This window comes from Ictalurus furcatus, chromosome 9 (assembly GCF_023375685.1).
Source record: "Ictalurus furcatus strain D&B chromosome 9, Billie_1.0, whole genome shotgun sequence".
Classification (NCBI taxonomy): Eukaryota; Metazoa; Chordata; class Actinopteri; order Siluriformes; family Ictaluridae; genus Ictalurus; species Ictalurus furcatus.
Window position 1 is genome coordinate 14,901,804 of NC_071263.1, and position 20,398 is coordinate 14,922,201.

The 20,398-nt window shown below is 38.4% G+C and overlaps 1 protein-coding gene across 1 annotated transcript in view; it reads left to right on the plus strand.

Moving 5' to 3' along the window:
- Window positions 1-8,682: 8,682 nt before the first annotated feature.
- The window catches only part of tmem260 (transmembrane protein 260), a 29,553-nt gene continuing 17,837 nt past the window's right edge, over window positions 8,683-20,398 (plus strand). Inside the window, exons 1-3 of the mRNA XM_053633034.1 lie at window positions 8,683-9,517; window positions 14,957-14,988; window positions 16,793-16,944. Coding sequence (XP_053489009.1) covers window positions 9,412-9,517; window positions 14,957-14,988; window positions 16,793-16,944 — 290 coding nt within the window. The 5' untranslated portion in view covers window positions 8,683-9,411. The remainder of the gene's footprint in view (window positions 9,518-14,956; window positions 14,989-16,792; window positions 16,945-20,398) is intronic.

The window sequence follows — 20,398 nt, forward strand, 5'->3', positions numbered from 1 at the left end:
AATGTCATGACCTCATGAAAAAAATAGTCAAAGCATATGTAATTTTTCTTAACTTAAGATTTTTGGAGTCAACGTCCTGCTTGCTTTTGACTACACTCACATAAGGTGACTTCAATTCCTGTTGAAAATATCATAATTATGAGTGAACGCACATGAAAGTATAACTTGAACTCGTATTTTTCTATGATCCCCAACTTTATGAGCTGAGAGCGTGTAAAAAATAGTCATGGCAGCCCCAACTATGAATGTGCCGCTTACAGCAGACAGTAAGATTTAAGTAGTAATTTTGCTTGTTAACTAAGAACTACAGCTCTTTATTTTCTTACAGTAAGTCAAAAATGAACTTCTTGTTGATGAAATTACAAAAAAAATAAATAAATAAAAGAAAATTTCTCACAGTGTCAATTTTGTCCTACCAAAACCAGTTGAACACACACCACATCATAGTTCCCATCTCTGATTTTGTATGCACAAACTTCCGAGGAGGACTTGAAGGCAGCAATATATGATGTCACATTAATTAAGTTATGTTATTTCTATCTAGCAGTTCTACTTCATGGCTTCATGGACTTGTTGGTCAACCCACTTGCATTATAGGGCTCATAATTTTACTACTAACAAATTGTTGTTTTTTCATTCACCTATCAAGGCCTTGGAATTATATGAATTTGACAATTCTGTAAGTGTAGGAGTTTGAGCTATAGAGTATTATAGAAGTAGAAAGCAGAGTACAGTATTTCAACTGTATTCATTTAATCATTTACTCTCAGTAAACAAAATCTTGATAGTCGAGTTTCGTCAAGACCGTGGATGTCAGAATGAGGACCAGCTTCATTCTTCAGAGCTCTACACGGTCAAAGGTTATCTTGGGTCTCACTAAATGAGCTGAACAGTTTGTGCCTAGGCAGGATATCAAGATAGCTAGATCCAGAACTTGTGACAACAGACACCGTGGCAACTTGCTACTGAAGTTCAAATTAAGCTCAGGTCTTCGGTTAAATCCGAAAACCTTCATGAAATTCCACTGATTTCCATTGACTATTTGATATTTAAATTGAAATGTACTTAAATATTTATAATTATAATACATGTACTATTAATTTATAACAATAAAAATATAACATTTTATAATATGTAATAAATAATACACAAATCCATTTTTGCAGTACAAACAGACAGAGACATTTTATGTAAGGTGACCTCTCAAGAATTGTTTTCTAAAATCATATTTGAAATCCTCTATAATTTGAGAGACTCTGCATGAGATGTAGTATGCAGTTTATGCATTAAAATGAACAAATTAATCTATAATGAAGACCATTTTTATAATAAAAACAAACAGATACCAAACAATAAAGTATCCATGTTCTCCTGGACTGTTGAATAAAGTGTCCTTTTACCTGTGTAATGCTCTGTATTTTAAGAGACTTACTGTATATTTATAATGTAATGCACACATCATATACATATCATATATATGATAAATTCATTTGGAGAAGAGTATAAGGATGATCATTCTCCAATAATTACTTTTCTTCTCTTTTCTTATTTCTATGAAGCTCAAATTAAAACTCATAGATTCAAGCAAGAATCTGTTTCATGAAGTCTTTTTGTTTCCTTGAAGATGTTTTTTTTTGTTTTGTTTTGGTTAATGGTGATGGACAGTGTACACTGATTTAGTTTATATTTTATAGCCACTCTAGTGTTTCACTAACAGTGTGTTATGGAATGACTGAAAGACAATATGCATGCATACCTCTAAATTTTAAACATTTATCTTCTCAGAAACATTGTAACCATGAGTTTGTTGTTGTTGTTTTGGTTGATTTGACCTGAAATGCTGTTATTAAAAAATATTTCCTCTTAAAAAGTAACAGAGTGATGGTTTGATATAGATGCTATACTATAATGATTTAAATCCGGCATTTGTCAATACTATTCCATGTAAACCAATCCACTAATACATGTAAAATGTTGCCATCTCACAGATCTTTGGTCCTCTACAATTAGAATTTCAGACTATAATCAGACTTTTCTACAGGTTGGGTCTCTCAATATTTTCTCCAATGCTATAAATATCTATTTATTATTTGTCATTTTCCATATTTTAGTGAATTACTCAAAGTTTATGACGTTCTTTTAAAAGGATTTGTATATCAGTGTGAAATTCATTTTGTGTGTTTGGGTTGCTTTTTAAATTAACATGATATATATCTTGATGAGTAGAAATAATCAGAATGAGGCTGCAATAGGAGCAAATGAAAGTTTTTATTAAATTAAACTATATAAGCACTCTACTAAAAGTTAATACTATTTACAGATGTACTCTCTTCAGGATATAATCTTAAGGCTCTACACAGAGGGATGAGGGATGAGGGATGAAAGGCAAACACAGACACATCATTTACACTAAACCTGGAAATCTAGTTAGAAAGCAATCATTTTAATTTTGATCAAAATTTAAAACAAAAATAAAAAAGGCTACACAGACTACAGCTGATTATGCAATTGTGGTTCTTAAGCCTTGGTTTCATTGTGCAGACCTGTGAATGAAGACAAGAAGAGAGTTATTTTTTTGTTACTGCTTTAATTGAAATATAACAAAATTATTGTATACTTACCTGTGGAGAGCTTGAGCAATGCAGGGAAAAGTAGAAACATGAAAAATATGAACAAAATATGAAAAGTGAACTAACTTGTCTTGCGAAGGCTCTACATTAAACGTTACTTAAACTCACCATCTACTTTAATAGGAACACCTGTACACCTGCTCATCTATGCAGTTATCCAAACAGCTAATCATATGGCAGCAGCATAATGCATAACATCATGCGGATACAGGTCAAAAGCTTCAGTTAATGTTCACATCAAACCTGAGAATGGGGAAAAAGTGTGATCTCTGTAACATTAACAGTGGCATTGTTGGTACCAGGTGGGCTGGGCTGAGTATTTGAGTACATCTGGTACCAACAACTATGCTGTGGTTAAAGTTACAGAGATCACATTTTTCCCCCATTCTGTTTGATGTGAACATTAACTGAAGCTCTTGACCTGTATCTGCATGATGTTATGCATTGTGCTGCTGCCACATGATTAGATGTTTGGATAATTGCAAAATTAGCAAGTGTTCCTAATAAAGTGGATGGTGAGTGTGTAAAGGGGGTAGGGATTAGAGAGAAGGACACTGCTCAGAGTTTCTCCAACGTGTCCATCATCAGCGTGACATGCTGCCAGAGGAGCCGCGAAACTGCACTGGCTAAGGCTGCTGGGTCGCTGTAGAGCTCCAGGGGCTGAGAAAACAGTACTTCACAAAGCACTGTCAGCTGATCCTACTGACAAATTACACACACACAAATCCAACATAGTTTCACTGAGTTAGAAATACAATGCTGAGAATTTGTGTATCATGGTATCTGAAGATACCGAACACTTACAACAAGCGCTGTGAAGTACCGTATCTGCTGCAGGCTCCCACACGTCCACGTCCCACATGCTGATAACGGCAAACAGGCTCTCCAAGAATCCTCCCTCAAACTTTAGGAATATCAGGGTTAAAAATATGGGAAAACAAAATGGGAAAAAATAGACCATGTTCTGAAACTTCATTCAAGTATCACTTTTAAATCTCCTGATAAGACACTTACTGCCTCAGGAGCTGAGTCATTCGTCAAGTATCCGAAGAGAAGCAGCTCATAAAACATGTCCAAGAAGTTGAAGTGGTGAAGCTGCACAGAGGAGAAAAGTTGCAAAAAGAAATCTGCTATACTTATTGTAGTCTTGTTTCCTATATAATCAAAATCTTTTATAATGAAAAATCTGTCATTTTACATTGGCATCTGCAAGCTTACCTGGGCCCCAAAGAACTCTGTCACAATCTATTCCTGATTAGAAGAACGTCTCAGGAATCGAATCAGTGACTCATAGGCCAGCTGCACCCCAACCACATCCTGTTAAAACAAACAAAAAATCTCTGTAACTCACTTTGGCTATGATGTTCAACGTGGCTACTCATTTTAAACCCTAACAAGAACATGCAAATAACACAGTAATAACAGGACACCATGATAATAAGACAGTAATAATGCTGTAATAACATGACAACATGCTAATAACGCAGTAATAACACAACAACATGCTAATAATGCAGTAATAAGGCAGTAATAACACCAGGCGATGCTAATAACATATTAATAAAACAGAACATGATAATAACGCAATAATAACAGGACACAATGCTAATAATGCAGTAATAACATGACAACATGCTAATAACGTAGTATTAATGCAGGAATAACATGACAACATGCTAATAACGCAGTAATAACAGGACACCATGCTAATAACAGTAATAAAGCCATAATAACATAACAACACAGTAATAACACGACAACATGCTAATAACTCAGTAATAAAGCAGTAATAACACGACAACATACTAATAACACAGTAATAAAGCAGTAATAACACGACAACATACTAATAACACAGTAATAACACGACGACATGCTAATAACACAGTAATAATGCAGTACTAACACGGAATCAGGGTTTTTCATTTATGCACATTCTATTTGAAAAGCAATAAAATACACAGGGTACCCAAATGATGTGTTTTATTTCTTGAAAACAATTTGTGACCCCCTTCCGATCTCTCCCCCAGGGTTGAGAACCACTGCACTATACTAATACAATTCTTGATGGCATGGATTCCACAAGATGTTGGAAACATTCCTTTGAGATTCAGGTCCATGTTGATTGCATCGCGCAATTCCTGCAGATGCTTAAGGTGCACTATCATGATGTGAATCTCCTGTTCTACCACGTCCCAAAGCTGATCTATTGGATTCAGATCCGGTGACTAGGAAGGCCACTGAAGAACACTGAACTCATTGTCATGTTCATGAAACCAGTTTGAGACGACTTTTGCTTTGTGACATGGTGCATCATCATGCTGGACGTAGCCATGGAGATGGGAAAATTGTGGAAGGGTCAGCAACAATACTCAAATAGGCTGTGGCATTCAAGCGATGATTTATTGGTATTAACAGGCCCAAAGTGTGTCAAGAAAACATTCCCCACACCATCTCCACCAGCCTGGACTGTTGACACAATGCAGGTTGGGTCCAGGGATTCATGCTTTTGGCACCAAATTTTGACCATACTATCTGTGTTCCTCAGCAGAACTCGAGATTCATCAGACCAGGCTACGTTTGTGAAGTCTTCAGCTGTCCAGCTGATAGGAGTGGAACACACTGCCTCTCAGTTGCTGTTGAAACATATATCCTGGGTGCTGCAGATGGAAGCATGATCTGCATCCTTTGAGATTTTTAAAGATTGTCTGTTTAAGTTTCAGAATGCAGCAAAGTCAGCTAGGTTTAGGTATTTTTTTATTTAATTACTACACACTGTCATAGACCTAAGATTTTATTCACTACGATTAATTCAATAATTAATCAAAGTTGCCAATTCCATGGGGAATCTTTGGTTGAACTTTGTGAGATATTTTGAATGTTTTTTGCTGATAAAGTAATAGCCATTCGTTCTTCCTTCCCTCCACAGTTCTCAGACCTGTCCCTGAATTCGCTGGCTATACTGGCTTCCTTTTATCATTTTCAACATGTTTCTCTAAAGGAACTGTGTGATCTGGTTAACCAGATAAAAAGAACTTCCACTTCACTTGATGTTGTTCCCTCTGAGATTATAAAAGCAACTTTTCCCATAATTGGCCCCAGTATCCAGGTGTTGATAAATTCATCTTTGGATGTTGGGGCAGTCCTGAATTGTTTTAAGCATGCTATTGTTTAACCTTTGCTTAAGAAACATGGTTTGGATGAAGGTTGCTTTAATAATTATCGGCCTGTCTCTAAGCTATCATTTCTGTCAAAGCTGTTAAAGAAGTTTGTGCAGTCACAATTGATCCTGTTTTTAAATTCAGCTAAGTTGTTGGAACCTTTCTTATCTGGTTTCACTGCTTATCATAGCACAGAGTCTGCTTTGCTAAAAGTGTCCAATGACATTTTACTGGCAGTGGATGCTGGTAAAAATACTGTGTTGATGCTACTAGATCTTACAGCTGCCTTTGATACTGTAGATCATAAGATAAAAAGATAAGATAAAAACTTTATTGATCCCACACTGGGGAAATTCCCTTCCCATCTATAACATACTTCTTTGGTGCTTAGAGCATTTGATTGGTATCAAGGGTACCGCCTTACAATGGTTCAAAGACAGGTCCTTTTCGGTAACGTTGGGGAATTTCTCCTCATCTTCCGCTCCTATTATTAGCGGTGTACCTCAAGGCTCCATTCTGGTCCCACTTCTTTTTAATTTATATATTTGTCGGTTGGGGATTATTATTAGGTCACACAATGTCTCTTTTCATTTATATGCTGATGATAGCCAGTTGTGCTTTTCTTGTTTTTTATTTTTAATAAATTTGCAAAGATTTCAAACAAACTTCTTTCACGTTCTCATTATGAGGTATTGTTTGTAGAATTTTGAGGAAAATAATTAATTTAATCCATTTTGGAATAAGGCTGTAATATAAAAAAATGTGGAAAAAGTGAAGCGCTGTGAATACTTTCCGGATGCACTGTTCATACCGTTGAAAGCTGGTGACTCCATTCAGCCATTGTTGGACTGTCTCGATGATATTAAAAAATGGGTAACAAATAACTTTCTCCAACTTAATGAAGACAAAACCAAAATAACTGTTTTTGGTCCCCCGAGATTGAGAGATGGTCTCATTAATGAGCTTCATAATTATTTCCCCTCAATTTCTTCCCAGGTTAGGAACCTTGGTATCATCCTAGACTCAGAATTATGCTTAACCAAGCAAATAAATTCAGTTGATAAGAATAGTTTTTATCAATTATGGATTATTTCTAAATTTAAAACATTTTTGTCTTTCCCAGATTTGGAGGTTATTCATGCTTTTGTCACATCACGGATAGATTATTGTAATTCATTGGGTCTGTCTCAGTCATCTCTTGCTCATCTCCAGATGGTTCAGAATACAGCTGCAAGGCTGCTGACCAGGGCAAATAAATATGATCATGTCACCCTAATTTTAGCATTGCTCCATTGGCTCCCGTTCCATTTTAGGATCCAGTTTAAGATTCTGTTGTTTGTCTTTCAAACTCTTAATGATCAAGCTCCTTCTTACCTCAAAGATCTTCTTACACCACATTCATCTAGCACATTGGTTCTCAACCAGGGGGGTGCGGAGAGATCAGAAGGGGGTGCAAAACACAGACAGGGTATCATTTGGATACTCTGTGTATTTTATTGCTTTTCAAATAGAATGTGCATAAATGAAAAACCCCACGTTCTGTCTCCCTCTGTATTTTCTTTTTGCTGGGAGAGGCGGAGTTTAGCCCGTCTTTTATCTAGCCGTCAGTGCAGACCAGTCTTGCCAACGTGGCGACTTTTCAGACCCCTTTAGCGCCTTTTTTGCCAAAAAAAAAAAGTGCCCAGCGAAAATCTAGGGACTTTTTGGACAAACCTTAACAACTTTACAAATGTGGCCAGTACTGTCCTGCAAGCGCGAGGTCTTGCTTTTGCTCTGCACTCACACCTCTCTCTGCGTCTGCTCTGTTCAGTGAGTGACTGAGATCCGGAGCAGCACATCCTGGTGATCGCACGGCAGCTGACATAGATGTGAATATAAAAAGAAGCAAGCGTAGGTGTCCTACTGATTGATTTAACAATGTCATGGATAATGAGACGCGCCCTTCATCCCAATTTACATCATTCATATGCGAATGCTTTTAGAATGTAAGACAAATGGAATGCAATGTTTTACATGTAAAATAATACACGTTATTACAGCCTAGTTCTCTTCTTCAAAATAGTTATAGTGTTCAGAAACATTTTTGATCATTCATGTTCCATACCTGTCCATTATATAGTTTTATAAAAGTTATAAAAAATCATAAAAGTTATGAAAAGTCATTTAAAAAGTACAAAAGCAAAAAAAAAAATTCTATCTATCAATCAAAAACAGATTACAGATTAGGTTATATATAGATATATATTGATAGATTTTATATAGAATGGATAATCGTTATAGGGCGCACGGTGGCTTAGTGGTTGGCATGTTCGCCTCACACCTCCAGGGTCGGGGGTTCGATTCCCACCGTGGCCCTGTGTGTGCGGAGTTTGCACGTTCTCCCCGTGCTGCGGGGGGGGGTTTCCTCCGTGTACTCTGGTTTCCTCCCCCAGTCCAAAGACATGCATGGTAGGCTGATTGGCATGTCCAAAGTGTATGAATGGATGTGTGAATATGTACGTAAAATTTACTTATCTGCTCAGCGCAATTGTACAGAGTGATTATCTGACTTACTAAAGCCTTTATGTATGATCTGCATTATTGTATGCATTGCACTGCTGTCACACAATTGGCTGATTAGATGACTGCATGAATGTGCTGGTGTAAGGGAATTCCTAATAAAATAGACGGAGTGTATATAGGACCTTTAACCAGACCCATCTTCTATAGGCCTGTAATGCAAAATATAAGAAATCTTCTATAATCAATTTTCACACATTAATTAAAGGTTTCACATGTCCACTTACACATGAAATTATATAGAGGCAAGTGTTTTCATCAACATAGGAGTCTCCATGTGTTTTTAAAGTGATGCCCATCTTCTATACACCAGTAATGCAAAATATAGGAAATCGTTCTTATAATCCATTTTCACAAATTAGTTAAAGCTTTCACATGTTGTTACACATGAACTGCATTTATTCTTGTGTTTCCTTCAACTTGTAACTGAATTAGATTAATTCCTGTAGTGTGGCATTGAAATACGTGACCTTTATTTTGAAATGTCTTCACGGCGTATAATAGTTTGTGCACATACTGTATGTTCACATCGTTTAATGTTGTCACTAATGAGAATCTGGTAATTACTGCACAAAATGTAGAGGTTTTGCGATTTTTCTTTCTATGGTGTACATGTTGAGATACTTTTAACATGCCGATTTTGCCAAATGTCATTTTTTAAATGGCTAGCATCACACGTTTAGCCAAGTTGTGAATTAGCCGTTTATCCGACCAACCACGGACCAGTCAAACCTCTGAATACAATACATCCTGTATTTTAAAGCATGTGATTTAACTACAAGCTATTTAATCAGCAACGTGGAATGTACTTTATCTTGAATAACAGAAAAGAATATAACGCTGTAAACACGCGCGGAGTAAACACATACAAGCAACTCAGTGTAGCAGCAGCAGAAGTCGTTATGGTTTTTCGCGCATGCGCAGTGACGAGGAACGCCAAGTCCCCGGAACCGGCAGGAACTCAGGAGCCGAAGAAACAACCTTTCCAGAAACCATCCCAGCCAGGCTGTTAGGTTCACACACAGCAGTGTAAAGAGGAGCATTTGGTCAGGTGGTGTGAAATGTATGCGAACAGGACGTGTTGGATTTTAACGGGAGCGACGGTAGCGTGTGTTCTCGCGCTGTACATGCACCGTGTCCCGCGCGCTGTCGCTGGTGGAGACTCAGGTAATGTGCTGCGCGTGCCTTTGTTTAGATAATACGCAGCCAATCAGCTCCTCTTCTCCACAAGTGTGTATGTATGTATGTGTGTGTGTGTGTGTGTGTGCGTGTGCGCGCGCGCGCATATTATAGCTAAATGCACAGGTTCCCAGTCCTGCTTTTTAAGTGCCCCATATCCGAGGCGTTTCAGTGTTTTCCCTGTTATGCCCAGTGTTGCCAGCTCTTCTGAGGGAAAAGTAGCTAATGCATGGCTAGAAGTCTCCACATGACGCCACAAAACTAATTTGCATATTCATTGATTCATGAATATATTCTGAAGATGCTTATAATAGAGTTGTGTTTTATCAAAATAGAAAATTATGTGAGAATATATTATTATAACATTTCATAGAGGTGCATGAGTGGGGCAAACAACAGTGATTAGTCATAAGCTAAATTCTTATGAAATTTATTTAGTGTTAGCGGCCCTGGTTTATGAAATCTTGTGTTGGTATGCCAGTCTGTACAGGATTTCGTACAGGAGTTTTTGTTGTGATTGTTGCGGTCAGAAATGCTTTATTTTGCTGTAACTTTTTTTTCCCAAAATTTGCAATGCAACTTGTGGAGTTTTTTGTGTTTTTTTTTTTTCCAGAAAACTACTTGACTTGGCGAAATTGCAATTGCACGAAATTGTTTTGCACGGTCTTTCGCAGTGATGTTTGTTGGTAAATGAGACTTTTTAGCTTTACTCATGTTCGATGAACGTGAATCATAAAGGGCTTTGGCTGAATGTGCGTTGTGATGACATCACGTGGCGTGTCTTGGCCCAAATCTGCGGAAAATCCTTGGTAATTTAAAAAAATTGCAAGCTCATCTGAATATTGCAGAGTTTCTGCGATCGCAAAATCCTGAGAGGACATGGCTTTGCTACAAAACTGTCCAGATCTTCTAGTGTGTTTTAGAAGGTTCATGTGAGTTCATGATACTTGACTGTCATGTCCCAAACTGTCAGTCACCTCATCAACCAGGTCCTTTAAAATATAAGCAAATAACTCTTATAAAATGCGTTTGTCATAAAATTTATATATATATATATTTATATATATACACACACATATATGTATGTGTATATATATATATATGTGTATGTGTGTGTGTGTATATATATATATACATATACACATATATGTATGTGTGTATATATATATATATATATATATATATATATATATATATATATGTATGTATGTGTGTGTGTGTGTGTGTGTGTGTATATATATATATATATATATATATATATATATATATATATATATATATATATATAATATATGAGAGAGATAGATAGATAGATAGATAGATAGATATTGGGGCAGACATAAGGTCAGCTGAACTTGTAAACATGACAGAACTATATTCCTGAAAATAATTAGTTGAGATTGTGACGCGATTATAACTTAAAATGTAAGAATGTGACTTAGCCTTTAATAGTTCGATATATTAACAAGGGAATAGGTGGGGTTAAAAATTGTAGCCAACCACTAGTGGGACTCAGAGACTTTTTGGCTTCACTTTTAATCCCCTGTTCATCCATCCATACAGTTATTAGTTGTAGGCTGTACATTTTGTTTACTACCGTTTCTGAACAATGCACACCAACACGTGACAACAGTAGCGATTGTTACACACCCACAAGAGACAAACTACATCCAACAAGATGCAGAGTCAGGCTTTAAGCAACAGTGGTGAGGTGACGAACCTGCTCTCCCAACTTGTATCAGCAGCAGCTGTGATGTGAGCTGGTGAGTCAGATCTGTGTGTGCAGGACAGTTGCTAATATCTGCTCAAAAATTTGCCGGGTTTATCGCCAGGCTCTTTAATAAAAAATAATGTCACTGAATAATGTGCTAAATAAAAGAATATGAGATTGAGCCCTACTGAATTACTATTAGGATTGTACAGTACGTCATTTGCAATATTCAAATAAGAATTTCAACAAACCACCTCAGTGTGGATGATAAACTGTGGCATTGGCGTGATCCAAAACAGGGTCAAATAAATGCACATCACATGTTCACCAGTTCACCAGGGCATATCATTATTGTGATGCTGCTCACTCTTTTTATCCCTATCATACAGCACCAATAAATATCTATGATGATATGTAGGGAAAGCCTGTACATTCAGCCTGCAGGTCTGGCCTCAAGCAGCACAATGATACTGTAGCTGAGCAACCGTTGTCTTTTCAAGTACAACTTGTATTTTAATGAGCTAGCTAATGTTGGGTAGATTTTCTTGCTTGTAAGTCCCCTTCAAACAGAGCTTGTTTTTTGTGTTTTACCAGCAGCCGGTTAGCTCTCACTGTGACTGCCTGATCAAGCACTAGTGCCATTGTGTAACTGTGCTCATTCTGCTGTATCATAAACAGCACATAATCTACAGAATGAACATGTCGCTTGATGTTAGCTAGCAGACACCAGGCTGAACAAAGCTTTGACTGTGGTATTGAAAGCACTCGATTGTTTAGAATGTCTTTGTGTGATGTAGCATTACAATTTTTCTTCACTGGAACTAAGGCCCCCCAATATGTTCCAGCATCACAATGGTTGTGTACAACACGAGACCCAAAGAGACATGGTTTGCCAAAGCTGATGTGGAACTAAATGAGTGACCTGCACAGAGCCCTGACTTCAACTCCGCTGGGATGAGTTGGAGCGTGGATGGTGCACTAGGCCTTCTCTCTCAACATCAGTGCCTGACCTCACTAATGCTCTCGTGGCTGAAATCCCCACAGCCACGTTCTGAAATCCTTCCCAGGACAGCCTTGAAGAGTGGTGGTGATTATAGCAGCAACAGGGGGACTAATCTGGAATGGGATGTTCAAAAAGCACATTTGGGTGTGATTGGTCAGGTGTCCAAATCCTTTTGGCAATCTAGTGTATGTGCATTGCTATTTGTGAGGAATTTGAACCACATTTGGCAAATGTCTGGCTTGCAGTGTAAATACAGAAATATGTCTAAAATAAGACTGGAAAAATATCTGCCTTTAAACATGAGGGTAGGGGCATTGCTTTGGCCAGAATTTTGTCCTGGTAACTTATTCCCTGCTTCCAATCCACGCTGGCTTTTTGGAGGTGGAAAACCCAATTGCTGAGCATGGTGCAGAGAAACAGTGCAGGACACGGGTGTGATAGAGCCAGCTGAATGCTCGGCAGAATATTTCCAGGTCTCCGTCTCGCACCTCTAATCCCTTTAGGTGTGCTGCACCCTGTAGAGGCTAAGCGAGTTCCCCATGGGACTACTGTTGTCTAGGAATTTGAGTGTGGAAATGATGGAGATTAAGGGGGAATAAGGCTGCTTTGGATGCCCAGTGCTCTACTATCACAAAGACATTTGTCTCATTCTGCTGATGCTCCTCTTTCACTGTATTTCTCTCCAGCTTGCTCTCCACTAGCTGGCATAGCTTTTTGCTGTAACACAGCATTGCATGAATAAAAATGGGAGATAATGATATCTGCCTTCATATATAACATAACAAAATTAGATCAAAGAGAGCGCCATGTCCTTGGAGATGTTGTGGGCCTGACCTTACCATGTGATTTGGTGGGTATGAGTTCATGGGTGTACTAAATCAAACAGTGAAAGCAAAGAAATTTCCAGCACTGAAGCGTCAGGAGCCTGCACTCACAGATAGAGGAGCTCCAACATGACAGCAAAACAGCCATGCTTCACTGAAATGTTGGAACTGCCAATTTCAGAATTTCAGCAATTCACTGAACATTTAGGGTTGCATCAGCAAACACAGTTTACAGGATTTTCCAGTGGTTAGTGCGTGTTGCATCAGACAGCATTTCTCAGATTTTTACCATATTTTGAATTTCCTTCTGTTTGCAAACCGCCATGGTGTCCTTGGGTCCTTAAAAACTCTCCTTTTGTCTGAAATTAAGTAAAAGTCCTTAATATGAAATTAGTTATAAATTCAAGTTTACACAGTCTTATTAATTTAGGATTACCAGATTCATGATCTGTTATCATGTTTTTTCCTTATGCGATTGCATATGTTATGAAAAGATTTGACATATCACACACTTGATAAAGCAGCCTCACTTGCACAAGGCAGGGCAGTGTGTGGAATTCAAGCTAGCGTTAGCACACACAGATGGACAAATTTGGAAAATTCAATTTAATATGTCTGGGGAAAAAAATGTAGTTGTGTTTTATTTTACGCAATCTTGTCTGAATAAACACAATTAGACAAAGTATTTTTTAAAAGATAATTTCATGTAATTGAAAACATGATCTTATAATAAATTGCATTTGAAGTGGAAATTAAAATGTCTTAAGATACCTGGGGAAAAAAACTTTTAATTAAAAGGGCTCAAGAATGTAAATGGAATAGTTATATATATTGTCTTTTTTCACATTCTCTCTCTTGCAAACAGACACATTTCTAGAAGTGTCATTTTGCTGAATAGTCTTTGCAATAAATTCCTATTTAGACTTTGTTCAGGTTTGTATTTCTGTGCTAATTTAAGCTTGGGTTTAGTTAATTATTTGTCATCCTGATTATTCTCTGAATAAAAACCTCAACCTGTTCTCAATAAAGTGGGAGTTACAGTTAGTACATCATCAGGTTAATAGTTAAAGCCTTTAATGAAATGAATGAAACAGCTACTGATCACCAGTGCAGACCAGATGAAGAAACTTTGCAGTCTAACACACAGTTGCTTGGGGTTCATCAGAATATGTGTGTAATATACGAACACACACGTCCCTAAAACACCTCCTGCTCTGTCCAATAGATGGCGGAGTTTGGTGCTAATTCTAAACTACTAACAAGTTCATTTGTCACTGCACCTCAGCATCAGTGTTTTAGATTCTACATTGGTCATGCCTGGTGTGTACGTCTTTTATAGAGAACCAGAGAAAGAAGGATAGAGAGAAAGGAAAGTACAATCAGGCACAGGTCTGAGGATGTTAAAAGCTTTAAAATATATGTCGTTGTGCCGTGTGGACTGTGTGTGGCGTTGCATAAAGACCTGTGGGAGGGAATGGATGTGGGATGACGTATACATTATTGGATGATTTGAGGAGACTAGAGAGAGTGTATGAGTGTGTCTGCGTTCTGTCTACGAATAGGGACTGTGGAGAGACTGAATGTGTTTGCCTCTGCATGTGTGTGTGTGTGTGTGTGTGTGTGTGTGTGTGTGTGTGTGTGTGTGTGTGTGTGTGCGCGCGCGCTCCAGTGCCTGCCTGGGGATCAGGGGAGCGTCACACGATGGAAAAGAATGAGCGTGTCGCTTATGAAATGTCACACTGGGAAGATTTGCAGGTTTTGATCCAGGCAAATTAATGCAAAACCCCAGTGCAAGTATTTGATTTGGGAAAACTTTTGGGAGCTGACTTGTCTCTTAATAATAATTATTGGGTTTACATTAATTTCCCTCTCTGTTATTTCTACCACAGGAGAGTTGATCACCGCTGCTTGTGAGCTGGGGGTAAGCATTAGCCGTTATTGTTTAATCAATTCACTCATTAACTCTTAGAAGCATTAAGGAAGTTTAATTAAGTATGTGGGGAGAAAAAAAAAGGGTGATTAATTTACTTTGCAGGCTATAGGTTTTATTTTCCTTCATCCCCTTTTTATGTATTTCTTTTTACTAAGTTAGGAGTAGAGAATGCTATAATTTGCAACCCCGTTCTTCAAATCCAATTAGACTGAATGGTAAGGCGATGGCTTTTGTAGGCTTTGCCTTACGTATAGTATAAGGCTCATTATTCTCAACCCCTCTGCTTTTTGTGCATGCATGTGTGTGCTTGTGTAAGCCGCGAAGAATGAACCAAATCGGGTTAACAGTTATAATAAGTTTTATTATTTAATAAAGTTTATTACGCTGCCGTGATCCTTTTAGGGAGGCTGTGGCAGTGTCAGTATGCCAGTAATCCCTCGCTCCCTCTGTCCGTGTGGCCTCGGGCTGGAGCGCTCTCTCCGGGCAGCAGGCCACTGGCTCTACCCTACTCCTCCTCCCTCGAGCACTGGATCTACTCCTTTAAGCTCCCTGAGGCATGCCCGCTTCACTCCATCCCAGCTCTCGACCTGTGTGTTCTGCACTTCTGTAGTGTACCACACACGCACAGGCACAATTCCACCTCTCCTTCCTCCTTCCTCACCATATACTCTACTAACACGCATGCCTGAATGATATCATCACACACACACACACACACACACCTCTATTTCCACCTCATGATCACCTTGTTGGCACTGCAGGGTGCCCTTCCTGACCCTACCATCTGTTTGCCATACTGTCTCTGTTTCTTCTGTCCTTTCCGTGCCCTCTGTTTTTCCCTCACACTCTCTCTCGCTCTCTGCTTCTGTCCTTCCCAGTTTTCCACGTATTTGTTTTTTCTTCCTGTCCCTTGTCACAATATATCACTTGTCAATAATTATCTCAAGGTCTTTGCAGTATTCATATTCCAGAAGCATTAATTATGCAAATAAGCCCTCCAACAGAACATATTTGTTCTCCAATAGTAGCCTGACCAAATCTCAGAGACTGTGTTTTCTGTGCATGTGTTGATTAATAATGTCACTGGCATACTGAAAAAAAACCCAAAACATTGTTTTTAACTGAGACACATCACAACTACACCACTTTGCTTTAATAAATATGCTGCATGGCATTTCACAATTACAATGTGTAGCAATATAAACACAGTATTTTTTCTACACGTATTTAATGCTGTGTTTAATCAAGCGCATATAAATTCTGGTCATTTTTACCTGGCCCTAGCTGCCATCACACATCAGACATATTAGCCCATACACTCCCACTTTTCTTAAGGATTTTGTATCTTCAATCAGAGCTCTTGCTCTCTCTTTCACTCTCTCATTCTCTCATCTCTCAGACATCCCCTTACTGTAGAGTGTGCTGTGTGTCTCTGCCATGCCTGTGTGTGTTATCGGGCCAGTAGGAGAGCGGCAGCCTTTAATAGCTCAGCCCTTATCGCTCCTGAGGGGACTTAGTGTCTAATTGCTGGGAATGCAACGAGACAGGAGATCAGGGCTTTGGAGGGTTATCAGGAGGAGATGTGTATGCGTCTGTGTGTGCGTGCGTGTGTGTGTGTGTGTGCATGTGTGTGAGAGAGATGCAGAGAAGCCGTAACTAATAAAACAGAGGCCGTCCTTGAGTAGAGAGCAGGAAGAAGATGAAAGGGGGGGTGGCTGGATCAGGTCACTTTCATCCTACGCTGTTTTCTTTGTTGCAGTATGTCAGTTTTCTGAATGTTGTCTTCTCTCAGGTGGCCCATCCCCCTGGATATCCTCTCTTCACCATGCTGGCCTGGCTGGCCCTGCATCTGCTTCCTTCCACTTCTCCTGCACACGCCGTCAATGTGCTGTGCGCTGTGCTGGGGGCCGTGGCTAGCGGGGCGCTCTGCTATACCGTCTGCAGGTAGGAAGCTCTCACCTGAGAGTGTAAGTGGCTGAAGTTACTGTAATACAGCTTTCCATCTGATCAAGCCTTTGTACAATGAAAAATCGGAATAAGGGGCTGCAAGAGCGCTTCTGCATGCTATTTATTTGGGATGCATCAATACCATTTTTTCAGACTGAGTGCGAATATGTGTTTTTTTTTTTGTTACTCATCAGTACTGATACTGATACCGAAATGAGTAACCGCCTTATTATTAATAAATCAGGGATATCATAAAATATGATATTTAGCTCTGTTTATGTTTCTCAGTTGAAACAGTGGCCATGAAAGTGCAGGCAGGTGTATTTATGCACTTAGGTTGCTAGGTTCATTCTTTATAGTGTTAACTATTTAACTGGTGGGTATTGTTTCACATCCGAAAAGCTCTCCTGTACAGCTCTTAGTAAATTACGTTTTTATCTTTGTTGTAATTTTCTTTCATTTATCATTGACAGTAGGCATTTGTTTTTGTCCAGCCAGTGTTTGTTGTTGTAGTTGTTGCTATGTGCTGCTAGCAGTGAGTTCATGTTTAAGAGTAAAGGTTGCTTGTATAATAGGAAGATGCTGTAGTATCTCTTCAGTTTGTACAGTTTGCAGACTGCTTTACTTTCACTGCCGTCCTTAATCCTGAAATATATCCAAATTATTCTAATTTTGTGTCATCCGTTCATTAGCGTGACAGTGTATACTAGGCTTACATCTAGAGATGGCATAACACTTTTTTTCTTTTCCAATTCCGAACGTGAGTCACGTCATAGTTAAAATCTTTCACACAAAATCCCTTTAAACGTAATAAATATAATAACGTATACATATAATAAAATCAATCCTAACGAAAGAAAAAGCATTCAAATCTCTTTATATGGTTTATAAACATTTCAAGTTCCAAAAATAAATATTTTTACCAATTCCAGTCAATGCCATTTGTTACAGATCCAATCCACCATTTTTGTATCGACTCAACACGAATACTGGGTATCGGATCTGTCATCTCTACTTACAAATATTGTCATCTGGTGTCAGAGGTTTTTTTTTTTCCAGAAATATGAGGACCTATACCTGATTCCAGTACCAGTATTGATGCATCCCTAGTATTTATAGCCAACACCAAGCAAACAAAAACTGCAGCATGACAGTATTGTTATTGCCAGAAAACGATGTACAGTATGTTGCCTTTCTATTAAAATGTTAAAAAGCAGAGAAATCTACACATATTAATACATTTCATTGCTGTGCAGGACTTCCTTAATGACGTAAATATTGTATGACTTGCCTGAGGTCAGAGGAGCCACTTCAGTAGAGATTGTAAACCAAACTGACCAAAGATTTGCCCTGAGGCCACATGTAAAGTGCAACTCCTACTCTTAATCCAGAAAGGATTTAGATCCAATTTTGGATTAAGAGACTAAAAAGTCATTACCCATATCCTGGGCTTCCACCTCCCTACATCCCTGCAGCTGATATGGGATACACACACTCACACTCTCTCTCTCTCTCTCTCTCTCACACACACACACACACACACACACACACACACACATAAAGATGCAGAACAGATTACATTGGTGCCACACATTCCAGTGCAAAAGCCCTCTCTTAGTGCTTGCACGTCAATATATAATCTATATTTTCAACTGAGCGTATAATAGGTTTTAATGGTTTGTGGTTTTGGCCTCATGCTCATCTACTGGGCTGAGAGCTGTAGCTGGCAAGCTTGAGATGCCAAGGCTGGGAGGGGGAGACATTTTGGGGCTTCAGAGCTTCCGGCACTGTCTGGGATGCCCTTCTGGATTGGCATTGGGGTCTTCAGGTATATGCTCTATGCCTGGTGGGAGAGCTGAAATCGCATACCACAACCAGCAGGAGCACTACCGGGCACGCCTGTCCCCAGACTGCCACCCTGGCATCTTACGCCACTTCATTCCATTGTGCCTTTGTGCTCTTTGTCATCTTAGGGTCAGGCTTGTGCATATAGTGTAAATTGTGTGTTATTTAAATAAGTCAGTAAGATTTTCAGAAACATTCTAGTCATCTGTACAAAACCGTAAGTGCCATTTAGGTACCATTGACCAACACATATTTTGCATTAGTGTGCTCATTTTTTATTTTTGATGAGCAATATTTTAGGGAAAGCATTGCTTTTATGTTTATATATTTACATGCTGAGAGTGTGAGTTAAGCAATCATATAGTTTGGAGTAACTACCCAATACACCATGAGCCAAATTTTCTTCCTCTTTATTATTTAAATTTTCAAATGAACTGGAAGAGCCTCAGCATCATGAGTCTTTGATGTTCCAAGTCAAATGAGGTGGATGTCTGTGTGTACTGATGGGTTTGGAAGCCATTTCCTTTCAAAAACTGAGTTACCCATTTTCAAACCCATCACTTGGCCTCCCTTTGATTTGTCAATTACTGAAACACTTTTCTGAACCACTTGGTTGATAGCCAAATTGAATGTCTTATTATGTTTCCACACTGGTGTTTGATGAGCCTTTGAGGAAGGCCGGCCTCTATAATAATGGTTATTGTTGAACGTTGCTTTTAAACCTGTAGGGAATATATAGCTATTTGAGACCTTTGAACTCGTAGTTCATGAGAACTATTTTCCATTCACTAAAATGGTAATTTAGATTTTATTAGTTTTGTGCTTGTTGATTAAAAAAAAAAAAATCTATAACTTTTTTAGCACAAGTCTTCTCTTTTGCCTTAAAGCAAACCTTCATAAGTCAAGTTTCTGATAAGAGACAATTTACCTCCTAATATCTAGTAACCTACATTTATGTAGACTATTTCCACCGCCAAGAAAGCCATGCCACGTTTCACTACCTGTGCCGAATTTGGTAGTCTTCTTGTCCTGGTACCATGTGAGCTGAACTGGGGCGTACAGTTGGAGTTAAATATAGTGTGGCCCATTGATTGGTCAAACACAATCGCAGAGACATCCTGATTAATGTCTCTAGTTGGAATTTCTTCTCTACTGGCACAAAACTCTTCAGTAGTCGACTATTTTTGCGCTTGGTAAAGTTTCTCACTTTTTTCCCCAAATATTTACAGTAAATAATTAAAATTATTATTAAGCAATTTTAAACAGCAATTCAGTTGCTGTTCAATTTAAAATATATATTTTTAAATTTATTTACCCATAGTAATGTTTTCTTATTGCTAATCAACTTGATCTTACATTTCTTCCCCATGATCAAAGTACAATTCCTCCATCATCTAGTTGAGGCTCAAATGGTTTTTCACCATGTTTGCTCCCTACATAAGACATAACTTGAACATTCTACATAGTTCCCTCATGAACAGTGTAGAAAGTAATTTGAGATTCAGCTCCAGCAAATTGCACTGAACCTTCTCTGTGTTTTCACTAAAGATTAAAGTATTGGCACACTTAACTGTGTTTGGCAGATTGGGTATGCATTAAGTGAAAG